The following is a 26,620-nucleotide window of genomic DNA, read 5'->3' as shown; positions in this document are numbered from 1 at the left end:
ACATGATGGTACATGTTTAGCTGCCCTGTGTTGAATGTTTCTCCCTTCATCATGTGAAGTAGAACTTACCTCATGTTGTGACATCATAACACAGGCAAGTTCTATTAGTTGCCTCGGGGTGGGGAGCTGGTTGTGTGGTTTCTTCTTTATGGAGTGGTTTCATGCATATCTAGTTTTGTCTTATTACTTGAGAATCCTTGGGTTTCTTTAGATGAAATCCAGCAAGGGAACCCAGAACACATTTTCTGGGTCCTTTTGGATTTTAGTTAATTTAGCTCTTTTAATTACCCCCCAAACCCCCCCACCCCAAGAATATGCTTATTAATTTTTTTAAAAAATGAGGAAGTATTTTTTTTTTAGACTTGAAAATACTCAACAACACTGATTATTAGATTGCCTGTAATCCACACTAGTTCTGCACCATTTTAATTCAGATCAGATACCTACAGAATAAGGATTCAAATTTAATTGATTTTATTTTCTTTTGTAAAATCTATATGCATTAGTGAGTATTGCCCAATTAAATGATAAAAATGTATTCCCCACTTTTGGTTATCACTTTTAATTAATTACTAGTTGCAAGCTTTACCTAAAATCATGAAGAAGTTTAAGGAGAGTTTAATTTTCAGCCAAGGGATACATAAAATTGCACCAGCTGAACTGTGATTTTGAGAGTTGTACTAGAAAGCTGTATTGATTTTAAAATGCATACCATGTAAGATGCCAGCAGTAAGGTTCTTACAATCAAAATACAAGGTATCTAAATACACAAATACCCAAATCAACAGGAGAGCAGCATAAAATCCAAGCCAGAAGAAGTCAGAGATCCACAAGGCAAAGCAATCACATCAAGGCCATTCATTGCCCAAAGGCTCTCATAAACAATGTTAGGAGCCTACTGTTTAATGTATATGTATATACTGCAATTTATTTGCAACATGTTTTATTGTCTTTGCCTTGGACATCATGACAGTCCTGTAAGCATCATATTATGTTCATTTTGCTAACGGGAGCAATGGAGGATGCCTTGCTCAAGGCTACATAGAAACTCTGGAGGCGAGACTTGTACCAAGTCTCCCAGCTGCAACTCCGTCTTTCTCTCCACTGGACTATGCTGATTGGGTTTTTTCTCCAAAGACTGAGAAACAGGAAATTTCTCTCTGTGCATATACGTAGGCATATTCTGAAAGGACAGCAATTGACAATCATCAGTGCTTGAGCTTTATTGTCCTATTTCTATCATGTAATAGAGAGAGATTAAAGATGTTAGGGCATTCATTGCTAATGACAGGGACTCATTTTCATCCACATGGCCCAGTACAGAGTGGGTCCAAGACTGATTTCCTTTGCTTTCCTCTCCCTTTAGGAAGGGAAGTTGCCGCATATGTAGATCTGTTCAAAGCACAACCTTCCTTTATACAGCAAAAGTTCCTTTCCCCTTAGACGAGGGATAGTGAGCCCATGATCTGTGGTCTGGAAAAAGCCTGTGGGATGTTTTCATCCAGGGCATGAGCTTCTACTTCAGCACCTATCAACAGAGCCTCAGCCCACAAAATAGTTTATCCTCATCAGTAGCCGATCAGGGAAATGATTTCCTCCATTTCTGTCAATGTGCATTTAGCCTTTTTAAAAGCCTCAACCGGTGTCGATAAAAGAGTTTAAATGGCCTAATTGTAGTGAGGGAGGCATTTTCAGAAAGGCATGGATGAGGAAGGAAGGGAAAACCCTCCCTTCCCCAAGGTTGTAGCTCCCTCTTTGAACTAATCCCCTCCCCCATGACAATGAGCGTTTCAAACAGCCTAATTGCAGCATGGGGGAGGGTGTTTTGCAGAGTGTGGTTCTGTCCACTGCTAGTATGCAGCCCTCAACATGCCCTTGGATCAAAAGTGTACAGAAGTACATCTTCTGCCCTCCCAGTGCCCATTCTCCCACTTCTGGGCCCAGACTTGCTTTGTCCCATTTTGTTTCTAGCGATGCTCCATGACTCCCATACATAGAAACGACTCCTTGGCCCGTACGGGGATTGAACCCGCGACCTTGGCGTTATTAGCACCACGCTCTAACCAACTGAGCTAACCGGCCCACTACATATGTATGGCCATGTGGTCATTAGAGATGGAGAAACCACTTCTGGTCTGCTTCCTGCAAATAAGCTGAGCCATAACCATTTTGGTTCATTTCCAAACCAGTTTGAACAAAGCCCATATCTAGGCCTCACTTTGGCAAGCTTTGCCCACATTACTAATAGTGGTAGAAAGGCCTGTGCTTGGACAATGTCTTGATCACCAGGATACCTGGGCAATGTAGTTCCCAGAAATTCCTGTTGCCTAGGTTGCTATTGCTTTCTAATTTCCCAAGAATCCTGGGAAATGATTTCCAAAGTGTTGCTGTGTTAACTTGCTTCATCAAAATGTTTTGTGGAAAGCTAAAGGCTAACAACTGTATTCTGGTATAAGCTCTTATGGCCACTATCCACTTCATCAGATGCATGAAATCTTTATGATTAACACTTCTTGTATCTGCTGAAGAAGATAGCATCCACAAAGCTCGTGCCAGACTAAATTTGTTATTTGAGGGACCACAAAACATTATATTATTTTTCTATAGTAAAGTGATTGACATTTTTCAGGGTTCCTGTCACATGGGACAGCACTGGGAACAATGGAACATTAGAGCAATGTTTTCATACAAAAATGGAAGCTCTATCACAAGGACTTGCCATTGAGAAAGGAAAGAGAACACAATGGCTCGTGGAGTCTTAGGAGGGAGGCAGTCAGTCCTTGTTATACATCCACTGTGGAGCAGTGGTTAAGAGAATGGGTTTTGGACTCAGGTGATCTGGGTTCTAGTCCCCACTCAGCCATAGAGCCAACTAGGTGACTTTGGGCCAGTCACAGACTCTCGGCCCAACATACTCCATAGGGTTGTTGTTTTGGAGAGAGCAGGAGAATGATGTAAGCTGCTTTGAATTCTGTGTAAGAAAAAATGGTGGGGTATAAAATCAACAAGTAAATAAACATACATCAAGTGATGTAATCAGAAGTGCAGTAAGGCCCAAACTACAGAATGGAACCAGGATTTTCAAGAGGAACTCATTTTTGCTGGTCCTATTCCAAATCAACCTGGGATGAGAAGAAAAGAGTTTAGTACAGGCAGTGGAGAGCTAAACACACTTTCTTCTTAGAAGGCTAACATGAATAAGCTGTTATGTCTGAATGTAATCTAGACTGGCACTTGGTGTGCTGTATCTCCGACTTTTATGAGAGAGAATGACACTTGCTCTTTCTGCCTGTATCGCTGACCCACTTTAGAACTTGGATGCTTTTTTTTCCTTTTTATATTATAAGTCCAAACTGACCTGGTTGAATTAGCCCAGGGGAAGGCAATCGCCTTAAATCAAAGCTGCCCTTGATGTCAAAAGATGCTCCAGCTCCCCACTAATCTATTTATGACAGCCTGTTACCCAGCAGGTAGTGAGTTCAATTTCCCTCTTGCTGAGGCAGCTGTCACCAGCACATAAGCAGTCTCAAATGGAGCTCCCCCATCCGCCCATTTTTGAACCAGGTTCCTAAATTGTTTACATTTTCCGGGTTGCTTCAATTTATTTATTATTATTTATTTCAGTATTTAAGGAGCTTGAAAAGTGTGTTTTCTTTGATTGTATGAAGGACTTTAGAAAGTTATAGCAAGTAAAATAATGGTGACTATCCTGGCAAGTGAGTGTTGAGCAAGAAACTGTAGTTATGGATGCTATGTTATGGCATGGAGAAATTGTCAGTTCAGATAACTGAATTGCAGTACAATGTGTATTCCTGTCCCTGCACCCTCACACACTTCCCTGGGCCAGCAAGCCAGCCAGCCAGCCAGCCAGCAAGGGCTTACTTAGGAGAGAAGTCAGTGGTGGGGTCCTCACTCCTGTACAGGAGGTACTCCACAAGGCCTCTTCTTATCTGGAAATGGCATATGGAACATAATTGTCAGCTGGGCTTCATGAAGTTTATAGCTTTCTACTTGGGGAAGAGAGGATACGGAAGACAGGGAAGCAGCACTGGAGATGGGGTATGAGCTCAAAAGTGGTTGGATCTGAGTTTTCAGTTAGGAACAGTTCACATTTTGTGTTGCCCCATGTAGCATCTTGTATCTTCCTTCATTAGTTACCCAAGTGAGCCAAGTCAGGCCTGAGAGTTTCACTTATGTACAGACACTGTTTATATGATGAAATCTAACATCCAGCTGTGCTTCGAGATGTGCATTACTCTGAAATTTCCCAAGTTCCTGCTCTCCGGAATCCACCAGATTGCATTTCTAATCATCCAGAGCACTGGTGGGCAACCTTTTTGGCACGTATGATGGAAATCAAATCCAAAGGCTATGATACTGCTGCTCTAGTGATCAGAACAGTCTGCAGCCCCCCATGTCTTGGGATGATTCTTCACACACACAATTTGTCACCAACCAAATTTATCCTATCAATGGTCTATCATGGGCTTCATTTTGTTGCCTGTTTGGGATAACAAAAGGATAGTGACTGCCAGGTACCCAGCTGGCCACTTTACCTGGCAGGTGGGGTGCTTTGGCTGGACAGTTGTACAGTTGTGCCCTGGTCTACTTACTTTCTGATTTCCAATCATAAGCTGAGTTCATCACCAGCTTGGAGAAGTTTTGCAACCTTGAGTTTGATATGTTCAAAATATTGAGACTTTGGATTTATTAAGCTCACACAAGAAAGCATATACATTTTATACTAATTTCTCCTAATACACAGGGTTTTTAAAAAAAATATGGTGAGGATTATAGGGGTGCATGTATGCATAGAGGGCAGTTATTTGTCCAATAAGTTATTTGTCCAAACATCAGCAAACATTTGTTTGAAATGATGTAAGGAATGGGATTTTTGGAAATAATTGATCTGAATTGGAAAATGGAAAGTTTCCACTCTTACAAATTGCACATTGCAAATTCCTTCAGTGTTGTTTTGACGGCAGACCTTGCAAAGAGCACTGAAAAACTGAAACAGATCTTATAGGTTGTGTCAATGTTCCTCCCCAAAGCACCATGATTAGAAAACCCTAGTTAACTGTTTAACTGATTGGAAAGTAGAGTTGTCACAGTCACAAAGCTATATTCTTGCTGTCTGCCTGCTGTTTTCTTTTTATGAAGAACTTTGCCTATAAGAGGTTCAAAACTGTATCAGTTTGGGCTTGCAGACACAAAAAACTGTAATACCTCCAAGGCAGGCTGCTTTGATTCAATATTCAGGTTCATCAGAAGTGGAATGTACTTCTTTATTTTACAGTCTTTGCTTCTTCTGGCATGTCATGTTTTATGTCCTGTTATAGATTCTTACTTAGTATAGGTCTAGTCATTGTTTGTTCAAGCACTTTACTGCATTTATATCCTGTCTTTCTTCCATCATACGCCTCAGTCAAAAAGACTTGCCACTTTGTAAAGGTAACCATAGTCATCAGGTAAAAAGTTAGATGCTGAACAGCACTCAGAAAGTATGTCTAGTTTCTCTTTTCCTTAAAAGTTATGCTTTTACTTCTCCAGCTTTCCATCAATTCAACTTTTGTTTATTGATCTGCTAGTTTCTGTAGGATGAGCCAAGCTCTGGAATGGATCCCTGTTCAAAGCGATACCTCTGGAAAACTATCATGAAGGAAGTCCAAGATGGTTGTGCTGCTGTTCTGACAGCACACAGGTGAATGCTGTTTCTGCTGTCACCTACCATGGTTGAGTCAATATTGTACCCATTATTTCAGCTTATATCTTGTCTTTCTGGATTTATATCCATCCAGGGCAGTTGGCAATGGATCCTTTGGGAGGAAGTGCAATATAAATTAAATACATAATGATGCAATTCAGTTCAGGGGCCAATAATTCTCTGAACACGGGGGATCATGGGCATTGCATGTAGGTTGCCTCTGGGCTCTTCCTGTCTTGCAGAACTCTTCAGAGTATGAGGGAAGGAGGCTGAGGTACCATCAGGATACTTCTGTCATGGTGGTGCCTGCCTCTTCCCCACCTCCACTGCCCCTAAGCCCTGTCTCTGGGTTGCTGCTACAGCTGCAGAGGTTCAGCTGGCACAGTTCTTCCTGCACTGGCTGGGAGGATGGGAAAAGATGCACTGAGCTCAGAGATGGCTGGAATGCCTTTCCAACCTGATAGCTGGATTTCTGAATCCCAGGAAGTCTGTGCAGCATGGTTTCCCTGCCTATGCAGGTAAGTGCTGCATTGTCCTAAAATGAAGACCTCGTATAAGCCATCTTTGTTTTACTGTTACTGGGTACTATTGCTTTAGAAAATAAAGTTATATTTCTCTGTGAATCAAAAGCTCAGACACATTCAGTTGTGCATTAAAATCTTGTAAAGCTAATAGGATAATCATCCCACACTTCAGCCTTAGGAATAAGCAAGTACTGCCACCTATTTGTCCCATGGAATGTAGCCTTTCCTTGTTTGAGGGATCTGAAGAGCAGCTTGGACTCATGCATTCAGCTCACAGTAGCCCAGTGGAATTTGAATGTTTTCCTTTCCCACCCCGCTCTGTAGCACACCTGGAAGATGCCTTTGAACCCCTGCACCTTATTCCATGAAAAACCAAGCACAAGGCCCCTGAGGTTCATGAAAATGGTTTCATGTTTCTATGGTTTTTAGCTGGTAACCAACCCCAGAATGCTATTTGCTCTATTCTGTTTCTGTTTCTGTTTCATTCACCCTCCTGTAAGATGTATACAACAGCTCTTGTGTGTATATTAAACATTACTCAGGGATTGACCATTGTGAAAGCCCAATTATGTATGAATGTTATTTTAACTAGCATCTTACTCTGACCCTGCTATACTTCGTCACCTTTGTATTTTGTCATATTTTTTCTAAGCAACCTCTGAACAGGAATGCTTTGCTTTCCTCTCTATAACTGCATTATTCACTCTGGAAGCACATGTTACATGAATAAGATGGTTCAACCCAACTTCCCCTCTTTGTTGCATAATAAACATAGTTATCAAGCCTCTGGGGAGATGGAATCCACTATATACTTGATTAATTAAATTATTGTTGGTCAGTTGTTTAGGGCATGGGTGCAGCAGTAGCAAACACTGAGGCAAGATCAGGTATGGTGTCACAGATCTGTAGCCATTCGGGGGTGGCCTGGTGAGGTGAGGAGTGTGGTGCAGTTGTCATGGTGACAGGAGATCAGTCTTTCCTCATCATGGGGCTCAGATAAGGTACTGAATTTGAGCCATGACAGGCAGCATGTGCAGAATGAGAGGCTGCAGGTGGCAGTAAGGGCCCAGCAGGGCATGAAAGATTCCCCCAAATTCTGCTGGAGCAGGCAAGCAGAGTTGTTGAACCAGTTATCTGAACCCATACTGGAAGCAGGAGGAAGCGGGCTGGCAGCAAATGTCCTAACAGTTTTCATCCAGTAAACTTGCTTTCTAGGAGAACACCACCAGATCGAGGGGTGTAGGAATGCATTTTGGGAGAGGGAATCCATCAGATTCCCTGGGTCTCCAGCCTGCCTTCTCATGGCCATGAGTCTGACTTGATGATGGTCATGCAGGCCCCTGCCAGGAAGCGATCCGGCATGAATACTGTGCGCGTGACATCCCTCTTCTGTGCATATGACTTATAGCCTTTGTTTGAGCTGCACATGCTATGGAAAAGGGATGTGCAACCAGAGTGGCACAAGTGTTTGGAGACTTCTTCTTGGCTTTGCTCCCTTCCTAATCAAGGCCTGAGCATGGGAAGAAGTCTGGTGAACAGAAGAGGGCCTGATTCAGGGCGGATCATTGCAACCCTACTTCCAGTTATGCATAAGATCAATTTAATATTACATCATCTATAACATTTGACTTTCCTCAACTTTATAATGTCATGCAGTGATTCCCAACCTGGATACACCTCCCTGCACTCCCACCCCAGGGATACGAACCAGGACATTTAGGGGAATGAAAAAAAAAAAAAAAAAAAAAGAATACTGGCGGAAGACTCTTGAGTTTTGACGGTAAATATATGTGCACTGTCTGTTCACCTTATTATTCCATTGCTTTTTAGTTCACTTAGTGGACAATTTATTTATACTTACAACATATAAATTCAAAATAACAGCAACTAGATTAATGACAAGCATTTTGCTAATATGAAATGGGCTGCCAATGGGTACTCAAGTGAAAAATGGTTGGGAACTATTGATGTAGGGGATGTTAAATATCATTGATATAGAGCTTTATAAAAGTTCTTATACACAGTACATATATTAATTCAGAGGATTCATTATGCCATATTCACTGCCACACTGAGGTCCTCTTTCCCACTCAAGCATTAAACTTGCCATTTAGTTTCAGATTATGCTACCCAACATTTAATTTTAATTTTGCTTTATTGAAATTTCTCTCTCCAAAGGTCATTTCTCCATGTAGGATTTGACTGTGTTCAGATCTAACATGATGTGAACTGTTTGCTGTTTTCTCCAGGGAACAGTAAAGCAACTCAAGAATATGCAGAGCCAGTTCACATGTTTCTTACAGCACAATCCTTTGCACATTAAACAGAAAAAAATATCTTATGCTTTCCAGCATGTTGGGTAGCATTAATTCTTTTCTGTCTCAAGATGCATAGCAGTGCACCTTTAGAGTCTTTTTAGCTCTTGATTCATACACACTGTGACTCTGTAATTGACATACGGCAAGCTTTCCTGAACTTTATTTGTATGTTCTAATTTTAGACCTTTATTTGTATGTTCTAATTCTAATACTGTTGCCCTGCCTATTTAACTTATATGCAGAGCACATCATGAGAAAGGTGGGGCTAGATGAATCACCAGTTGGAATGAAGATTGCTGGGAGAAATATCAACAGCCTCAGAGATGCAGATGATACCACGCTTGTGGCAGAAAGTGAAGAGGAACTAAAGAGCCTCTTGATGCAAGTGAAGGAGGAGAGTGCAAAAGTTGGCTTGAAACTCAACATTAAGAAAACTAAGATCATGGCATCTGGTCCTCTCACTTCCTGGCAAATAGATGGGGAAGAAATGGAGGTAGTGACAGATTTTATTTTCCTGGGCTCTAAGATCACCGCAGATGGTGACTGCAGCCAAAAATTAAAAGACGCTTGCTCCTGGGGGGGAAAGCTATGGCAAATCTAGACAGCATACGAAAAAGCAGAGACATCACCCTGCCAACAAAAGTGCATATAGTCAAGGCTATGGTTTTCCCAGTTGCAATGTATGCCTGTGAAAGCTGGACCATAAGGAAGGCTGAGCGCCGAAGAACTGAGGCCTTTGAATTGTGGTGCTGGAGGAGACTCCTGTGAGTCCCCTTAACCGCAAGGCGACCAAACCAGTCAGTCCTAGAGGAGATCAACCCTGACTGCTCTTTAGAAGGCCAGATAGTGAAGATGAAACTCAAATACTTTGGCCACCTAATGAGAAGGAAAGACTCCCTGGAGAAGAGCCTAATGCTGGGAACAATAGATGGCAAAAGAAGAAGGGGACGGCAGAGGATGAGGTGGCTAGATGGAGTCACTGAGGCAGTTGGTGTGAGCTTAAGTGGACTCCAGGGGATGGTGGAGGACAGGAGGGCCTGGAGGAATGTTGTCCATGGGGTCGTGATGGGTTGGGCACAACTTCGCGACTAACAACAACAACAACAATTCTAGGCCACACTGCTAGTATAGAGCCAGTTTAAGAGCCAATCTACACACTGCAGTGAATGAGATAGGAGACAGAAGTCTGGAATGTACTACTTGGGACTGCAGGCAGAATCTATTTTTTAATGTTCCCTCATGTAGAATAATAGAATCCCCAGAACTAGTGAACTAGCATGGGGGGAGAGCTATGAAAAGCAGTTAAATATATTCTTCCAAGGTGCTAAATTTACATTATACAGATTTGGGTTTTGATGTAGGAGAATGTACAAAAATATTCCCCCCATACACACTGCAGCATGAAGTGGTAAATCCAGAATTCTGCCACCTGTCTTTGCCACCTCATTCTGTCAGTGGCTTAATTGTCAATAGGGTCACTTAATTGTCACTCTGGGTTTTAGTCTGAACCTGAAACCCTACTCCCTGTCCCCACCCTAAGTTTGGCACTACAGATAACCTATTAAAAGTTTTGGATGCTCTCCTATGCTAAATCCTTTTTTAAAAAATAATCTCCCTGAAAGAAGAAATCTACCACAGCAGGGACAGGCCATTGATAGAACTTTGTTCCCTATTTCAGAAAAGGTATGCTTCACCTGCAGACAGCATGCATATACTTGAGTCTACTGCCTAAGGCTTTGTTTCTATCTCATTCCACATGCAAAATGCCTGTAAGCAAAGAATAACTTTTTTCCTCAAGGATGATTATATGACACTTGACAGTTATGGAGACATACTTCCACTGTCCTACCAAAATTCTGACCTTTAGGGTTGAATAAAGATAGAGCAACTCGGTTGAGTCTGCCAACAGAGAAGTTAATTAATGTGCCTGTAGTGGTGCTCTTGCTAATGCAGTCAGGCCTATCCATCTGGAACAGGAGACAAAAATGGCCATTCATTTTTATTGGAGTCAGCCAGCTGTCATCTTGTAATTACTAATAGCCTTTTGGCCCCTGCCATTGAATCATGGACCTAGGAAGCAAAGGGTTATGTGTCCCATTTCATCAGCTACCAAGGTTTGTTCACATTTTAATTAAGCTTGGTTATTAATCTCTCTCGTGTCCTGACTACTGGTTTTTGGACTTCTTTCTTGGTCTAGTATGGAAGAGTATGAAGCCCTGTGCTCACAGCTGGCTATTATGGTCAATGGCAGTTTTAAGTGCCTTACAATGTGTTGCGTGTCACGCCCAGGTAATGTTTGAAAACATCCTCCCAAGTTATACTTCAAAAACTGAGTTTCTGAGTGGCTGAAATTCAGAAAGTAAATTCTGAAACTCAAAATGGCTCTCACCTTTTGAGTTTCCACAGCAGGTCTCATGTTATTTTACAGAGTGTTTTGAAACTCCCCCCGGTTGCAAGCAAGCAGCTAGCCCTATGGCTTTGGGGTGTCATGAAGCAGCTGCTTGAGGGGACACCCCTGGCCTTTTAAGGTACTGAGGCAAGGAAATCGGGTTCATTTGAGCTCAACAAATTTCCTGTCCTCTTCTACTTGATGATTGGATGCAGGGTGAGTTGAATTATTTTTCTTTGTGGATTTCATTCTCTAAGGTGGATTGTGACTTGTTAATCTTAATGGCTAAATGGCTTATTTGTGCAAATAAGGATCTGAAAACCATGTGGATCTAGTGCTATTTGCACAAAACCATCAGATTTTGCACAAATAAGCACCTGAAAACTATATGGCTCTAGAATGATTTCTGCAAAATCAGCTGATCTGCATGAATTGAAATTCCAATTATAATTTGTGCAATCTGTAAACTACATAAATTGTAATATACACATATCAGCTGATTCAGCACAACTTGTGTAGAGTCACATGGTTTGGGGGAAGGTGTATTTGTGCAAATTTCATTCACAGTTACAAAATGTGTAACTAATGGCCCATCTAAGAGATGGAAGTCCACAAACTGACTTGACTTGCACTACAGTGAGTTGGTGCCCCCACAGAGACTGAATCATGAAAATCCGTTAGATATTTACCCCCAGTCAGATTCATCAGTGATTCCTACCTTTCCATTTAAAGATGTGTATGTATATATGAGAATCCCAGACTATGCTGAAAGAAAATCAGACTGGTTCACAATGATCAGAATGGAAGCATGCCATAATTGCACAGCAGGACTCCAATGTTTGCTTCTTATTGAGTTAGTTCTTGGAACACATCCATTCAGGGAAACCATTGAGGGCTCACCTAGCTATGGCTATGCAGAGCATGGATATTGCAGGTCAGGAAATGCACCACAAAATTAAAGAGGTGACCAAACTGGTAAATGTGCAGTGGCAAAGAAGCTATGAAAGCCAACTTCCTGCAGAAAATAGAAAATGGAAGATGGAAAAAGTGCACAAAACAGCAACTAAAATGATTAAGGCAGCAGAGCAACTGTCCCATGAGGAGAGTTTATAACACTTGGCTCTTTTTACCTTATGAAGAAGCCAGGTAAGAAAGGACCTGATAGATATGCATAAAATTATGCATGGCATGGAGAGTCATTTTTCTCCCTCTCTCATCCAATGAAGCTTGTGTTGGAGATTTAGAACACATAAAAAGATATGCTTCTTCACAAAGTACATAACTGAAATGCAGAATTAGGTATGTCAAGATGTAACAATTGTTACCAGCTTGGGTGCCTTTAAAAGAAGATTAGACAAATTTATCAGTCACTACTACTTGTATTGGAAATCAACTTGATATCAAAGTCTCTATACATTTCTGTTGTTGAGGTTGTCGAGTTGTAAATCAGGGAGACTAGAATGGGTTCTGTGAGTCACTTTAGATCCACTGCTACCTTTAGTGCATGCAAATGAAATAGAAGATTTCAGGTGCCACTGGAGATTGTTGTTTAATATTGTTGAAGGATGCACCCTAACTCTTTATAGTTTCCAGTCCAGATTCAGGCCACTGGTTTGTTCATCCACAAATATGAGCTAAAACTATAACTTCAATCAATAGTACTAGTAAGCCAATATTTTTCATTAGGCAGTTTTCTGAGAAAATTTGTTTTTCAACCTGTTGGAAGAAGTTTTCACCCCTCCTAGAGAATATTCAGTGCAATTCAGTGAGACATTTGGGAGGTTGTTTTCACTGGGTCCTACCACAGGTCCTGACCTGAGCATTCTTTAGTTTGGATTCAGCCTGAAAATGGTGTTAGAAGGGGCTGTCACTGAGAAATTGTCTTTGTGACCTGCTGCTGGAGAGCAAAGTTTCCCTCTATTTCACAGTTCAGTGACTGAATTTAGCCCACTGGATTTATCACAATTACAGTCTAAAGGAATATTGGATTTTCTACCACACATTATTTGGATAATGCAAGCTGCTAAATTTTCTAAGTAAAAAGAGACACAACCATTAATTTTAAAAATTTAACTCTTGTAGTCTTCAGGGAAGGGGGAAGGATTTGCTTTTGAAATAATTCCATGCATATTTTTATTCTAGAATAAATACAGACACCAACCCACCTCCCTTACTTCCCTTCCTGTGTTTCACCAATCTCCTTCCATAGACACCTACAAAGGTTGTGGCTGCTGAAGCAAGGCTAAAGTATTATCTCCAGAATTCCATGCAGTGCTCCTTTGAAACAATGCAGATATGCAAAATTGCTCCCTCCATTTTGATGAAGTGCATTTCTGCATTTCACTGGCCTCAGATAGCCACTGATATCCATGCCAAGTTATCATGTTTGTGCTCAGGTGTTTTTGAGGTTTTTTTTTTTTTTTAAAACACATTGATTTGCATACACAAATACTCAAGTAAGGACCCACTGCCTTATATGGCATGACATGTTTCCTACTGGAAGGCATGCCTCAGAGCTGTACAAACCTGCTGGGAGACAAGGCTGTATGTGATGAATTTGGCTTGAGGCTGCTCCTTATTTGAAGCATATCCTTAAGACAGAGATCCCCAAACTTTTTGATCAGTGGGCACATTTGGCATGCTGAGGATGTCATGAGCATCTCATCAACTGGCTGCTATGGGAGCACCTTGCCCATTCATAAAGGAGTTGGCATAGTCCTCATGGCTGGTCATAGGGTAGTCATTTCCCAGAAGTCAGATTGGTGAGACTGAAGAAACTTGCCCAAAGCTGTGCACAAGGTAGATTTGGAAGCTCAGATCCAAACACAAAAATGTTCTTTGGAACTGAAATGAAGATGGTGCTGGTGACCAAAACTTTGCTTTGCAGAGTCAGTGCCTCACACCTCAGTTTTTTGTTTTAATGTTTAATTTAAAGAAACCAAGAAATAAGATTAAGATCAGGAGGCCCAGGTATTTATTTATTTATTTTTGGATTTATATCCTGCCTTTTTCCTACAAAGGGCTCAAGGCAGCTTACATCATTCTCTTCCTCCATCTTATCCCCACAACAACAGCCCTGTGAGGTAGGTTGGACTGAGAGTCTGTGATTGGTAGACACCTGGTAGACACCAAAAGAGGCATCTGTGGGGTCATTGGCACCCCCAAACACCATGTTGGGAACTCCCAGCCTTAAACAATATGCAGTGAGCTCCATTAAGGGAGATAGCTGCTCATCATCAATGAAGTCAGAAAATAGAATGTGTATATTTCAGAAGGGGCATATTGTAGCCCAGAGTTCATGCATCTAGTCCTCCCCCACCCCCCCACCCCCCACCCCATTGTTGTTTTAATGAAATAATTGATGGCATTCTGAAGCTGGCCGTTCTTCAGGATTGCTTTTCCACAGAAGTGGAATGTGGACATGTCCTATTTGTCAAATGGAGGGTTGGTTCTGGATTTATGCCTGAGGGCAGAAGTGGTCTTTTCTGCTCCCTCCTTTGCAGTGAAGCCCCTCCAGCTCCCTTGACAATGCTATACATAGTCAGTAGATGCTGCTGAATGGGGTGTGATGAAGCATGGGGGTGGGGATCCTGCAGATCAGTGGAGTCACCAGCCTTCCATGAGCAAAATCCTTCTCACAGAAAACAGATCCTCTTATCCAAGCAAATAATTGCTAATTGGAGATAGTCAGGGCTTCCAAATAAATGCAAAGAAATTGCTTGTTCAGCAAGATTAACACATTGATAAGACCTTTCCACAATTTTTGTATTCCTTGTTCATACAAACAGGCTGGTGACTACTGGAACTTTATTTATCATGGTAAAGACAAACTACCTTTTTAGGGTTAAGGTTAAGGAATGGTGTGGTGATGAAAAGAGTACAATTGATTCTGAACTTACCCTTGTTGCGAGCACTGATGGTCTGCATTGTTGCCATTTTGCAAGCAGTATATGGCTGGAGGTTAGAGATGTCAGGTGGCATTTACATGGTAAAACACACATTATCAAGCTGAGCTGGAACAAACCTTCGCCTCTAAACTTGTACTTGATTAATTTTATTGATTCAACCCCTGTAATAGTGAGCGTTGCCCAGAAGCGATGCTTGCCCTTGCAGTTTGCATGAAAACAGCATGAAAAACATGAAAAACAATTATCCTTGCAAATAACCATCCATTTGTAAAGGATGAAGTGAGCACATCAGGCCACTTACATACTGCCACCTATTACAAGGTGATTAGGACCTGCAGCTGGGGAGTCCTCCTTTAAGATGAATGATCAGTAAATGATTTTGTTAGGAGCATTTCCCTCTTGTCTACTTTAGGGAAGTTGGAGAAATCTGCAAGGAATTCAGATGAGTTCAAATTTCTGTGAATCTGACTTTTGGATTCTGCTGTGAACCAGCTTTTCCACATCACAAGGATTCAACACACTTGTGGACTAATGTTTCACTGAGGTGGAGGGGTGAGCACTTTGCACAAATTCTCATTAGTACTAATGCACTAAGCAACATTAGTTAATGAATGTTAGTGCTAAGCCGGAGTAGCACAGAAAAATGAAATTCTGGTTTTAAAAAATCAATTTCCATCAACAAGCAGATGGAACATTTATTTTATCAATGGAAGATGTCTGACTATCTGTAAAACACACAGAGAGAATGGATTTAGCAAAATCTATATATCCCCATTCTTGGAAGAATAATTTTCTGTTCTCTTTTGCTGCTATGGTACTCTGGTAATATCCTTGACATTTGGTTGAAAATAGTATAAGCATATAATTCATTCCTGGACAGAGACCTGGCACAAATAAAAGTGCAAACAAAAAGCATTAGAAGATGGAATGATTTTCTGATTATGTGCACAAAGAAAATATTAGATCATTTTCCCATGTTCATCCGGAGTACATCCCACTGCAGTATGCTGAAAGGCTTCAGTCTATGGCAATAGAAAAAGAATATTTTATCTCTCTAAAGCATGTTTATGCCATCTTTTAGCCAAAAAGACTCCTAGAGGAGTTTTCTAAGTTATACAGTGAGACAGTCCATGCTCTCAGCCATGTGTTGTACCCATAACTCAATTCCATCTTGTTTTCACAGTGATCTGTGGATTTTTAAAAAGATCTGCACAAACTTCATATATTTGCATTTGTCTTTAAATGGTTTTTTGTTTGCCTGCAGAAACTGCCCCACTTTAATGACTTGCTTTACAAGCCAAGAATGTGGGGCATTGTTTTAGGCTCAGATCTCAAATGTCGGGAGAAACTCTAAAAGCACATTTCGGGGGGAGGGGGTTACTATAATAGATAATACCATCAGCAGTGACTTTTCTACAGGGTTCTGGCAAGTGATGGAGCATGTTTGAATGGTGCTATATTTGGATGTAATGCCATTCCAGAGGTACTGTTTTTGAGAAAAGGAAAACTGTTCTCACTGTTCAGAGAACACCAACTTTTTTCTCAACAATATAATGGAGTAATTATAGAGTTCCCCAGAAAATGGCTGCCACCACCATTGGCTGACTTGTTTGCCTGGGTGAATTTTTAAAGTCTTCCCTCCACTTCCTGAAAATATATCCTGTTCTCTTCCTTACTTTCCACTACCACTCCTGAGTCTCTGTCTTGTTCTCCCTCTCTCCCTTCCTCCCTCCCTCTCCCCCGCACCACACACACAGAGAACTAAGTACGTGCTTAAATTGACATTTTTAAAAACTTGAAATGTATTCCAATGTGTTTTCCATCAAAATGTATATTTCTAAATGTATTTCTTTCTCAAAATTTTAAAATTTTGAAGTGCGCTTTGAGCTACAGACTGTCCAAACAGAACTAAGGTTTGATTGGCTCATTGCTCTTGAGAGGTACAAACCACACCAGTTTTATTTAAAAAGCCCAAAGATTTAATTCTATACTGCTATGGCAGCTAAAGTAAAATTGTTTTAAGCATCACAGGTCAGTGCAAATATACACAACCTGCAGGGTACCAAAGGTTCACCTGACACTGGTATCTACCATGCACTAGAAGCTGAACACTGAACAGTGCACTGAACAGAGCCTGAGAAAATGAACAGTATCCAGCCAAACTTGAGCCCCTTTTATGAATTCTCTCTGGTTTAATAAAAGGCTATCCAGCATAGGTTTAACATGTGTATTGAGAATCAAAGGCATTTAAAAGTGCTTTAACTTTGGTTAGTTGATACTCAATTATTTTTTCTTGAAGTGTTGAAAGGCCACAAGAGTCCAATACTTCCATGGCCTTGAGAAAAGAAGCAGCTGGCGCAGCTTGTTCCTGGAGGGAGTTGAGTGCTGAGACTCTTTTTTTTAAAAGCCCAATTTAATCCCCGAATAGAATATGCATGCGTTTATCAAAAGTATCTCTTTAGGAAGCTGGGCATTGCGGCTTACAGGGTTCTAAAGCTTTTAAACCACAGAGCACATTTTTAATGAACTTCTGAGGAGTGGGTCAGTTTTACTAGTGCTGGGACATCATTATAGAAGCATATGCCAACCTCTTTCATATGGTTTGCATAGAATTTGGGTCATGGCAAATGCTTTTTCTTTGTTTCTTTTGCCTGGAAGCAACCTGATAACTGCCGCCTTTGGGAGACATGGCCAATGAGGGCAAACAAGACTTGTAAGGACTGCAACCACTACCATGACCACCAGAAAATTTTAAAATGAGAGACAGAGTGATTGACTGACGGGAGGAATGGCGATGGTGCATGGAGGCGGTCCCCCTCCTGGCAAAGTGACTTGCTACCTCTGTGCATGGTTAGCGGGGCAACATTCTCACTTGCTCTCTCATACAGCAGGTGCCTGTGTTTCCTCCATATGCAATAGAGTTGTTTTACCTTGAGTGGTTCAAATTATTATGCTTTTTTTCTCAAAGGAAAGTGTCAATCTTGGCTTTGGACAAAGTTTTGCTGCTGCTGCTGCTGCTATTTTTGCAACAGATGAATGCTGGATTGGTTTGGGGTTCAAGCTTCTGTTGTTCGAGCACAAATGTTTTCCTCAGCATCTAACTCTGGTCTGTAGGGTGTTCAAAGACTGGATCCCAGCAGTTCCAATCAAGCCAGAACATATTTCTGTCTAATTCCATTTTGGCCCCTTCTGGCAATTACCACAGCTGAGTTAAAGAGGAAAAGTTTAGTTTCCTTGCTGGCCTGGGATGACTGAAGAAGCAGCTTGGCTGCTGGTTATATTGAGGGGAAATGGGGTAGCCTGCAGCATGTGAAAAGCCTTTGTGACAGGAGAGACGTGTGTTCAAGGTGCAGAAGTGAAGGCAAAACCAGGCTAGTCATAAAATAGTCCTCAGTGTGAAATGTTTCTATTTTTACCATCATTGGTGATATACAAAATTAAGACTGATATCAAAGGCCACAGAGACATCTCTTATCTTTAGCTAATCAGGATTTTGATTCATTTGCCTTGGAAGCTCCACCACTTAAACAGCTTCATTTGATGAGATCACTGAACATCTCCCTGTAAGTGGGCATTTTTTACGCACTGTAATTCAACAAGCTGCTGTGTGTGTGAATGCCAGAAAACTGATAAGAAGTAATGATCTCTTGTAAAAGACTGCCTTCGCTTGGTTCTCATCTAAATTGAATACCCTTGTTAACTCTATCCATCTTTGTAACATCATCTTTACCATCACATGCATGTCTGTGGGGACGATGTTATGCATTTAAAAGATTTAATTAGGAATCATTTATGGATTAGCAACCTGTCGCCAGCCAGCTGGTGCTATGGAATCTACACTGGATGGATCTTTTTCCTTCTGGTGTCTACTGTACAATGGATTATGCCACAAAACTTTTAATAAATGTGGAAATTTGCAGCACAGCTGAGAAATGGTACAAAGAAACATCATAGGCCTACTTACGTGTTTCATTATATACATATACCAAAGTGGCCTTTTCTCCACTGCTGTAAGCACAGATTGAATCATATGAAGTTATTTGGTGCTTCTAATACAGAGAATTTAGCCAAGGAAGGCAAAAGAATAATTTCAACTAGGAAAAATGTGGATTTCCCCCTGATTTTTCAGTTTGACAAATGGTGGAAAATCGTATCTCTGGGCTCAGTCTGAGAAAGGGGAATTACTTCCCCATTTCCTCTGTAATGATATTCAAGAGCCAGCCCTGATGTTGTGGTGGGTTAATCTTGTCCTCAGAGATCACCCACAAGCATAGCAAAAGGGAGGAGTTCTCTGGGAATTTCCAGCCATTCTGAGGAGAAGTTGTCAGTGCTACAAGGACAGCTTGCTTGGCCACAGCTGGGCTGTGGACTGCCCCTGGCCATCACCTCAGCAGCCAAACAGAGCCTTTCTGTTAGAAGACCCATTCAGCAAGGAAGGGAGGAAGCCACCCCAACTCTCGTTTTAGACCCCAGGCAGTTCTTTCTCAGGAGCCTGTATAGCCCTGGCCAGAATGATGTATCCAACAGTACCTACTACAGATAGACTGGAACTTCATGGTTTTGTGAGTGTATTGCTTTATTATATTTTTTCCCTCTCAATTGTGCTCTAGATGGTTTGCCACAGTTTAAAACAATGAAAACATGTTAGATAGTGCAATATAAAAATTGTGTGCATACAAAAACAATTTAGAACAATCAACAATAAAAATCCCAGGAGTGACTAAGACTTGACATATTCTGTTAAGTGCCCAGGAATACAGGAAAGTCTTAACCTAGTGCCAAAAGTATGACAATGTTGGTGCTAGACAGTCCTCAAGGGGAAACGCATTCTGTGATTGGCAAGCCACCACAGAAAAGGCCTTTTCTTTTCTGGCCGTCCTTTGACCCTCTATTGGAAGGAGGACCCAGATGTTCAGTCTATTGTCTAAGGAGATCCATACTGGGTGATCTGCTCCATCAGGTGTCTCAGCCCTCAGTCTTGTAAGGCTATATACTTCAAAACCAACATTTTGAATTGTCTGAGAAATGTGCAGGTTGTTCCCTCTTTCTTTAAGGGATACCAAATCTCTCCAAGGTTGGGACTTGGGATCTTGTTGTGAATCCTTTGTATACACTTTCCCAGCTGAAGCCTGAAATGAAGTACCTGCATTAAAAACACCACACATCCATCTTGCACTTACAACTCTCATATAATATTTAACTCATTACATTTTGTTTCAAGATTCTACAGTCTTTGACTATTTTCTTGTGGGTTTAGATGATGTGCAATGAGAAAGGAGCATACTCACACTGAAGCAAACATCTGTACTCATATCTTTAGTTGGATAGGGAATCTAAAATGCAGATGGACAGGTGCTAACACATTGATTTGCACACACAACTAAAACACACACTGGCTGAAAAGGAAAAGAAACCCTGCCAATCAGCTCATTTGGAAGTGGATTTAGTTCCCCTGCTCTTGCCAAGCAGCTGATTGGTGGGATGTCAGATTTGTTTTTAAAAAGGAGGGATAGAGCTAAATAATCTGGATGTTTTTTTAAAGGCTACTGCCCCACAATAGGTGATGGTGGTGATTGTTACTAACAGCTTATTTTTAAACTCTTGGAATGGGGGTAGGGCATTGTTTGGAAATCTTGCTTAATGCATGATTTTGTCTTTCCTTTCAACTCAAAAGCTAGTGATAGATATTCCTGAATGAAAAGCTGGTAGAAGCCACTTCCAGCCCTGAGAAACCACCTTCCTCCTCGGCCCTTCAGGCATTTTTGTCCATCACAAAGATACAGTTTTGGTTTTCCTCAATGTTCTGCAGTTGTTTCTTCTGAGGAAGAACCTCAGCAAGCAGCTCAACTTTCTCTTTCCATGGAATGTCAGTGATGGGTATAATTAACTTGTGTTATTGTACCCAGTTCGACCAATGCTTGCTCTATTTTGCTTCCCAAAGTCTTTCTCATATTGCTATCCTCTGGAATCTGTATTCCATAACAGAGCATACAGACTCTAGCAAACAAAATTGGTTTTGATTTAGTACCTGAGTGAGACCACCTTGTTGAATGACAGTGGAAATTATATAAATGTGATTTCTTCTCCCAACTACAAGATTGCACAAGTGTATTCTTGAACTATTCTGTGATCCAAGATGCAATGTACATTGGGAGTATTTCTATGTTTTCTTTTTGTCCATATGTTGGCATATACTGTCATATACTCCTCTTCAGTTTCAATAATATTCCACTCTCATAGAAAATACTTTTTACTCTTAGGAACTACACAAGGGTACAGCATTACTTCCTCTTCTTTGAGGGATGATGTCTTTGTGACATTGGTAGCCAGTGCTCTATTTTCACCTTCATCTCAGGCCTATTTGGATGCCTAGCAAGCAACATGCTTCTGATTAAAGAAAGGGGCCTAGACTGCTGTTGAAAGGCTTGGAAGCTAAAAGTCAGAAATGAATGTGAGCACATAGAGAAAGTTGATTGGGGTGATGCTGTAAGAATTAGAAGAACAAAAACTAGCTGTTTTCCTTAAGTGAGGAGTCTCCCATTTCTAACCTCATTTTCCTGCACATTTCTACCAGGATAGCCTTCTCATCAGTATTGCCATGGGGACAGGCTACAGTTGAATAGAAAGTAAGGGAAAAGAGCAGAAGGAAGGAGGCAGGGTAAATGCAGAGGTGGAGCGGGGAAAGGATTCCAAGGGATGGAGAGGAAGGAAGCAGGAATCAAGGACAGATGTTAATGCAATCTCAACTGAGAAAATAAGGTCTGGAGATGGGTGTTGGCAGAGAGTCAATTTTGCTACCCACCATTATTTGGATCAGAACAGAAACAGATTGCGGAGGTGAGCAACAAGCCCACTCTGCTCAGGAGGCCCCTGCTGAGATGGAAGCCCTTGGCAGGGGCACAACCATGCCTGCCCTTGACTCCAGCCCTAAACTCTGTTGCAGTTCAGCTTTATGGTCCCATTTCCTTACATGCTCTCACCATTTTGTGGGCATCTCACCACTGTCTCCCTTTTCTTTTTTAGAATCCTCTTGAATTTTGAAACCTTGTGTACTTGCCAAGTTTCACTATATTAACAAAGGCAGAAGACTGAATAATACCATGACATATGAGCAATGCTGATTCTTACTGTGTATTTTCTGAAAGCATGAAATCTAATCAACAATTTCTCTCTCTTTTTCCTGGTCTGCACTGTAAACCTGGTCTGCACTGCTCTTCAATGGACTCAGGTTTGGTGATGGCTATTCAGTCAAAGTGTGGATAAGCAAAGAAGCAGTTTGCCAAAGTGCCATCATGGACTGTTTGCAGTTTCATTTTCCTGGAACACTTTTCAAGGTATCCTTGCAAACATGAATTGTGGTGGGTTGGGGTAGAATTTAGAATATGGACTGGAAGCTCTTCAGGGGAAGCAGCAGGTGCCTAGTAGTTAGGAGGTACAGGAACAGTGCCATAGTGTTGTAGGAAAACACAAAGTTCACAGAATGTTAGCTTAGCTGTGGAACTGAGCTTTCTGACAACCCCAGTGTTCATGTATTTTAAAGCACATCTCTCACCATTATGGAAGAGGTAAGCAATGAGATGCCAGGAGCACCAAGGCACCAAGGCACTTTCTTAGAGCTGGCCAAGGTCTATTTTAATCATTTTTTCTTTCTGACAGCAGAAATTTCTTCACACCAAAATAAGGGCCTTTAGCCACTGCTGTCTTAATTTCCCATTAATGTCTATGGGCCCAAAGTGGAATTCAGAAACATTCTTAGGAAATGAAGAGGGCAGGCAGCTGAAGGCCATTATTTTTCTGTGCAGCACATCAAACCACAAAGAAAAAGAAACTTGGACTTCTTGATACTTCTGCCAGGTAAACTATACCTTCCAGGACAGCCATCTTATGGTGATGCACAGGACAGTTTGTGAAACTGGTACAAAAAGTTTGCCTGCTAGTCTTGTGGTTTCAGATAGGCTTCATGTTGTGTGGTTAATACCTGGTGAAAGTTCAGATCAGCTTCTGAATAAGTTGTGCACTTGTCAGGGACAGAACTCCCTGCTCATTCCCATCGTTACCAAAAGTAGAATAAATTATGTTAAGTAATGTCTGGTTGAATGCATAATGATCATTTGTTTAATGGTATAATTTGTAGAGGCTGTTGATTTCTTGCTTTTCTTGGTACAAAACTGTTAAAAAGGATGAAAAAATCATTCCATGGTTAAACATTTTCCAGCCAGAAACAGTATTTTGCTATTGGAAACCATCCACTATTCCTGATATTTCTAAAACCTCTGTTTTGAATCATGTCATGAGGTTGGATTCAGATTTTCCTGGATCAGCTGTGCTAATGGTAGTGACTTCCTTGCTTTCCCTCCCCATGATAGCCCTGCAAAATGTTGCCCATTTAGTCCCTGCTGAATGAGGTGATCTGTGATGCATGCAATCCCCCAAATCAGGCAGCAGAACTTTTCACAAATGGAGCCCTTGCTCTCTCAGAAGGCAGTTTCTGGATCCAACTCATGATGCTTTGTTTAGTGTTTAGAAACAGTGCACCTACATGGTATTCAGTGTTCAACTCTGTGACAGTAGAAAGCGTGTAACTTGATCATAATATCCCCTGATGTTTGCCTGTTTTCCTCCCACTTTAGGGACAACACCTTAATCTGTTGGAATACCGTGTGCCGCAAAGATGGGGCTGCCTAGCAAAGCTCTTCAAAGTTTTAGAGAGAAACAAAGCCGTTTTCCAAATTAAACAGTACTCCATTAGCCAAACTACTTTAGAACAGGTATTACTTCTTATCTTTTCTTTGCTTGTGTTATAATGCAGCATGTCCACAATAGCAGTGTTTGGATAGATCAGGAGTCCTCAAACTTTTTAAACAGGGGACCAGATCACTGTACCTCAGACTGTTGGGGGGGCTGGACCATAGTTTGAAAATAATATGAACAAATTTCTATGCACACTGCACATTAAAAAATTAAAATTGAACTTAAAGATTAAAATTAAGATTAAAAAATTAATTAGAAATGTTTGCTCCACTCCCTCGGGCTACAGAAGAAGCCCAAGATGAGGTGGGGAAGAGCACGTCCATGTTCAAGGGACATAGCTGCAACACAACCAAGGCACTAAATAGAATATTTTGCATAATGCAGCTGATGACTGCAACTGGCATTTACAAAGAATGAAGCAAAAATACTAAGGGTAAATACTGTTAATGCCACTCTTAGTATTTGAAACAAGTCAGCCCAGAACAATTCCCACAATACACAATGGCTGTATTTGGATGCAGAGCTAATGACTACCATTTTTTTAGTGCAATCTTGCCAAAACTGATACTGTCCAGATGAGCTGGACTACAACTTCCATTGGCCATCCTGGTTGGGCATGATGGAAATTATAATCCTCGTGCTGCCCCACTTCTGAGGGAGCAGAATTAGGAGTGGGAGGCCAGAGAGGCAAGCACGGGGTGGCTCCCCTGCCTGGGAGAGGGCCGTGACGAGGGAGGTAAAGGCTTCTTTCCAAGCTGATGGACGGGGCCACGGCTAGCCGAGCAGGGCGCCTCCCACTTCTCCCCATCATGAGGGGAAGAAGCATGGCGGACACTCGATGATGGCGGCTTACCCATAGAAGGCGGTGGCTCTCGCGCCCAGGGACTTGGCTCACATACTTAAAAATGGATTTAAAAAGTTATATTTTTCTTACCTTCAATCCTTTTTGAACATCTTCTTCTCTCTCTCTTCCACCCTCCTCTCATCTGTTTCCTGCTCTGTATATGTGTGCAATGGGGGGTGGGCAGGGAAAGAGACGGCACATGCACAGTTGAGCTGTTACAATTTGGCATGTGCTTTGCTCAGTTTCAGAGAACGCCTGTGCTGGCTCAGAGCTTTTCGACTCGCTCAGAGATCATTTTCTCCAAGCAAGTCCGAAAGCTCTGAGGTGGGCCAGATAAATGAGCATGGCAGGCCATATTTTGAGGATCCATGGGATAGATCATCATTTAGGAGCTCCATGGTTTTTCTTCAGTAAAATACATTCAACCAAGTTTACGAGATCATCACCTTGTCTTTGCTTTTATTTGTTTTTTACAGGCAGCTCTTTTTCAGCCTCATTGTCTTTCCAGCTGCAGTGCCATGCAGGAATACAACAAGGAGGCTTGTGGTATCTTAAAGACAAAGCTTAAAGCACAGCGATTTTATTTGTCTTTAAACTCCCAGCAGACTTTGTTCTTTCCCTTTATGGTAGGGTAAGGGAGGACTTTTAGCACATTACTTAGTTTATCTTTTAAAGAAAAGCTTGCAAGAGAGATCTATAGTATTATCTCCATATAGGGAAAGCTAAAGTCTATTGGTGTGCCCAAGGATAGGTAACTTGTGGCCCTCCAGATGCTTTGGTCTTCAGCTTTCATGATCTCTTAATATGGGTAAAGCCAGTTAGCACTGACTGAAGTTGTAGACCAAAACCTCTGTGGGGATGACCACACATTGCCTGGTCTTGGACTAGAGTGAGTTAATTATGGGGATGAACTTGAAACATACAAAACATCCTGATTCCTCACAGGCATGTATTAGGAGAAATGAACACAAATAGTGTATAACTTTTTATGTGAACTTAAAAACAATCTAAAGTTCAGGAAAAAGCTGAACTTAAGATGGGAAAAATGAGAAACTGAAACTGGCAGATCTGTCCATCCCAGCTGGAACTTCCAAGTCCTAATGGGAGCAGAGAACTCTTCAACAGCCAGAAGGTTTATTGGTACTCCACGGAAATATTGCCTGAATGATAGTGCAAACCTCATCATATCTGATGACTAAAGGGAGATCTCCCAGAACTGAGTTTTATTTTGAAGAATTGGTTATGCTTGCCAAGTATGCTCAATCTCCTTCCTCATCATGCCATGTTTTTTTTCTTTTCATTCCCATGATAGCATTTGCAACTGGGATGGAGTGGGAGCTGCTCCAAAGAGGGAGGGTCTGAAACCAAAACAACCTAAAATAGTAACATGATGTGGTTGGAAGGAACAACTGCATGGCGTTCACGTAGTGTCACTCTTCCCATGAGTCTCTGATGTGCAATAAAGTCTCCTCTTAACACGTTGCTCTAAAATACAAACATGCCTTAAGGTGTGGGGTGCCTTTGAGAACTGTTTCCTTGTTAGCTTGGTGCTGGATAAGATAAACTAGCTTCTTCAGTCTCTCTTCCCCTGCTATAACCCCATCCCCAAACAACAACTGCAAATGAAACCTCTGCATCTGAATGCACCACTCATATATGCTGTGTTTTACCATCTCCTTCAGGTATGTATAAACTTTGCAACCCAAAATGGGGAGGCTCCACACTCAGCATACAGATCTTGTTCTAACCAGCACCGCAATCTGCCAGTGTAGGCTTCAGGCAGGATGCTACTAATACATTTGCTGCAAAAAACATCCAGAAGACGACTTCTCACCAGACTATAGAAAAAAACTGAAGGATGAAATGGCACCATTTGCAAGCCAAGAGAGAGAAACCAGATCTTGGTACAAAGGATTATGAAGTCAAATACTCCCTTTTAGTGGAAGGTAACTGTGAGTTTTTGACATACATTTCATTTTTATGAACATTTCTGGCAGTGCTGGGAAATGCTTCCTCTCCCTCTTGAAATCTCCCTCCTTGTGGGAATATTCTATTATTCATTTACATCGCCTTCACCTGCCCTCAGTGACATCATTTTTACTCCAATTTGATTTACTATGTAGTTCTGTGGCATCAGCTGATTCACTGGAGGAGCCCTGACTGGGAGGGTCACCTTTGCAAC

At 41.5% G+C, this 26,620-nt stretch overlaps 1 protein-coding gene and 1 non-coding gene across 2 annotated transcripts in view; one reads left to right on the top strand and one right to left on the bottom strand.

The window, feature by feature from the left end:
* The window catches only part of ABCA13 (ATP binding cassette subfamily A member 13), a 197,985-nt gene extending 171,775 nt beyond the window's left edge, over positions 1 to 26,210 (top strand). The window contains 6 exon segments of the mRNA XM_044419119.1: positions 5,598 to 5,701; positions 10,744 to 10,835; positions 16,720 to 16,783; positions 22,072 to 22,177; positions 23,474 to 23,611; positions 26,121 to 26,210. Coding sequence (XP_044275054.1) covers positions 5,598 to 5,701; positions 10,744 to 10,835; positions 16,720 to 16,783; positions 22,072 to 22,177; positions 23,474 to 23,611; positions 26,121 to 26,210 — 594 coding nt within the window.
* TRNAI-AAU lies at positions 2,009 to 2,082 on the bottom strand. Its single transcript has one exon. It is a non-coding gene; the product is annotated as a tRNA-Ile (tRNA).
* Positions 26,211 to 26,620: the final 410 nt, after the last annotated feature.

The sequence above is a fragment of the Varanus komodoensis genome, unplaced genomic scaffold (genome assembly GCF_004798865.1).
Source record: "Varanus komodoensis strain SLA01 unplaced genomic scaffold, ASM479886v1 scaffold10, whole genome shotgun sequence".
NCBI classification, from domain to species: Eukaryota; Metazoa; Chordata; class Lepidosauria; order Squamata; family Varanidae; genus Varanus; species Varanus komodoensis.
Note: the sequence above shows the minus strand (reverse complement) of the source record. Positions and strands in the feature narration are given on the sequence as shown.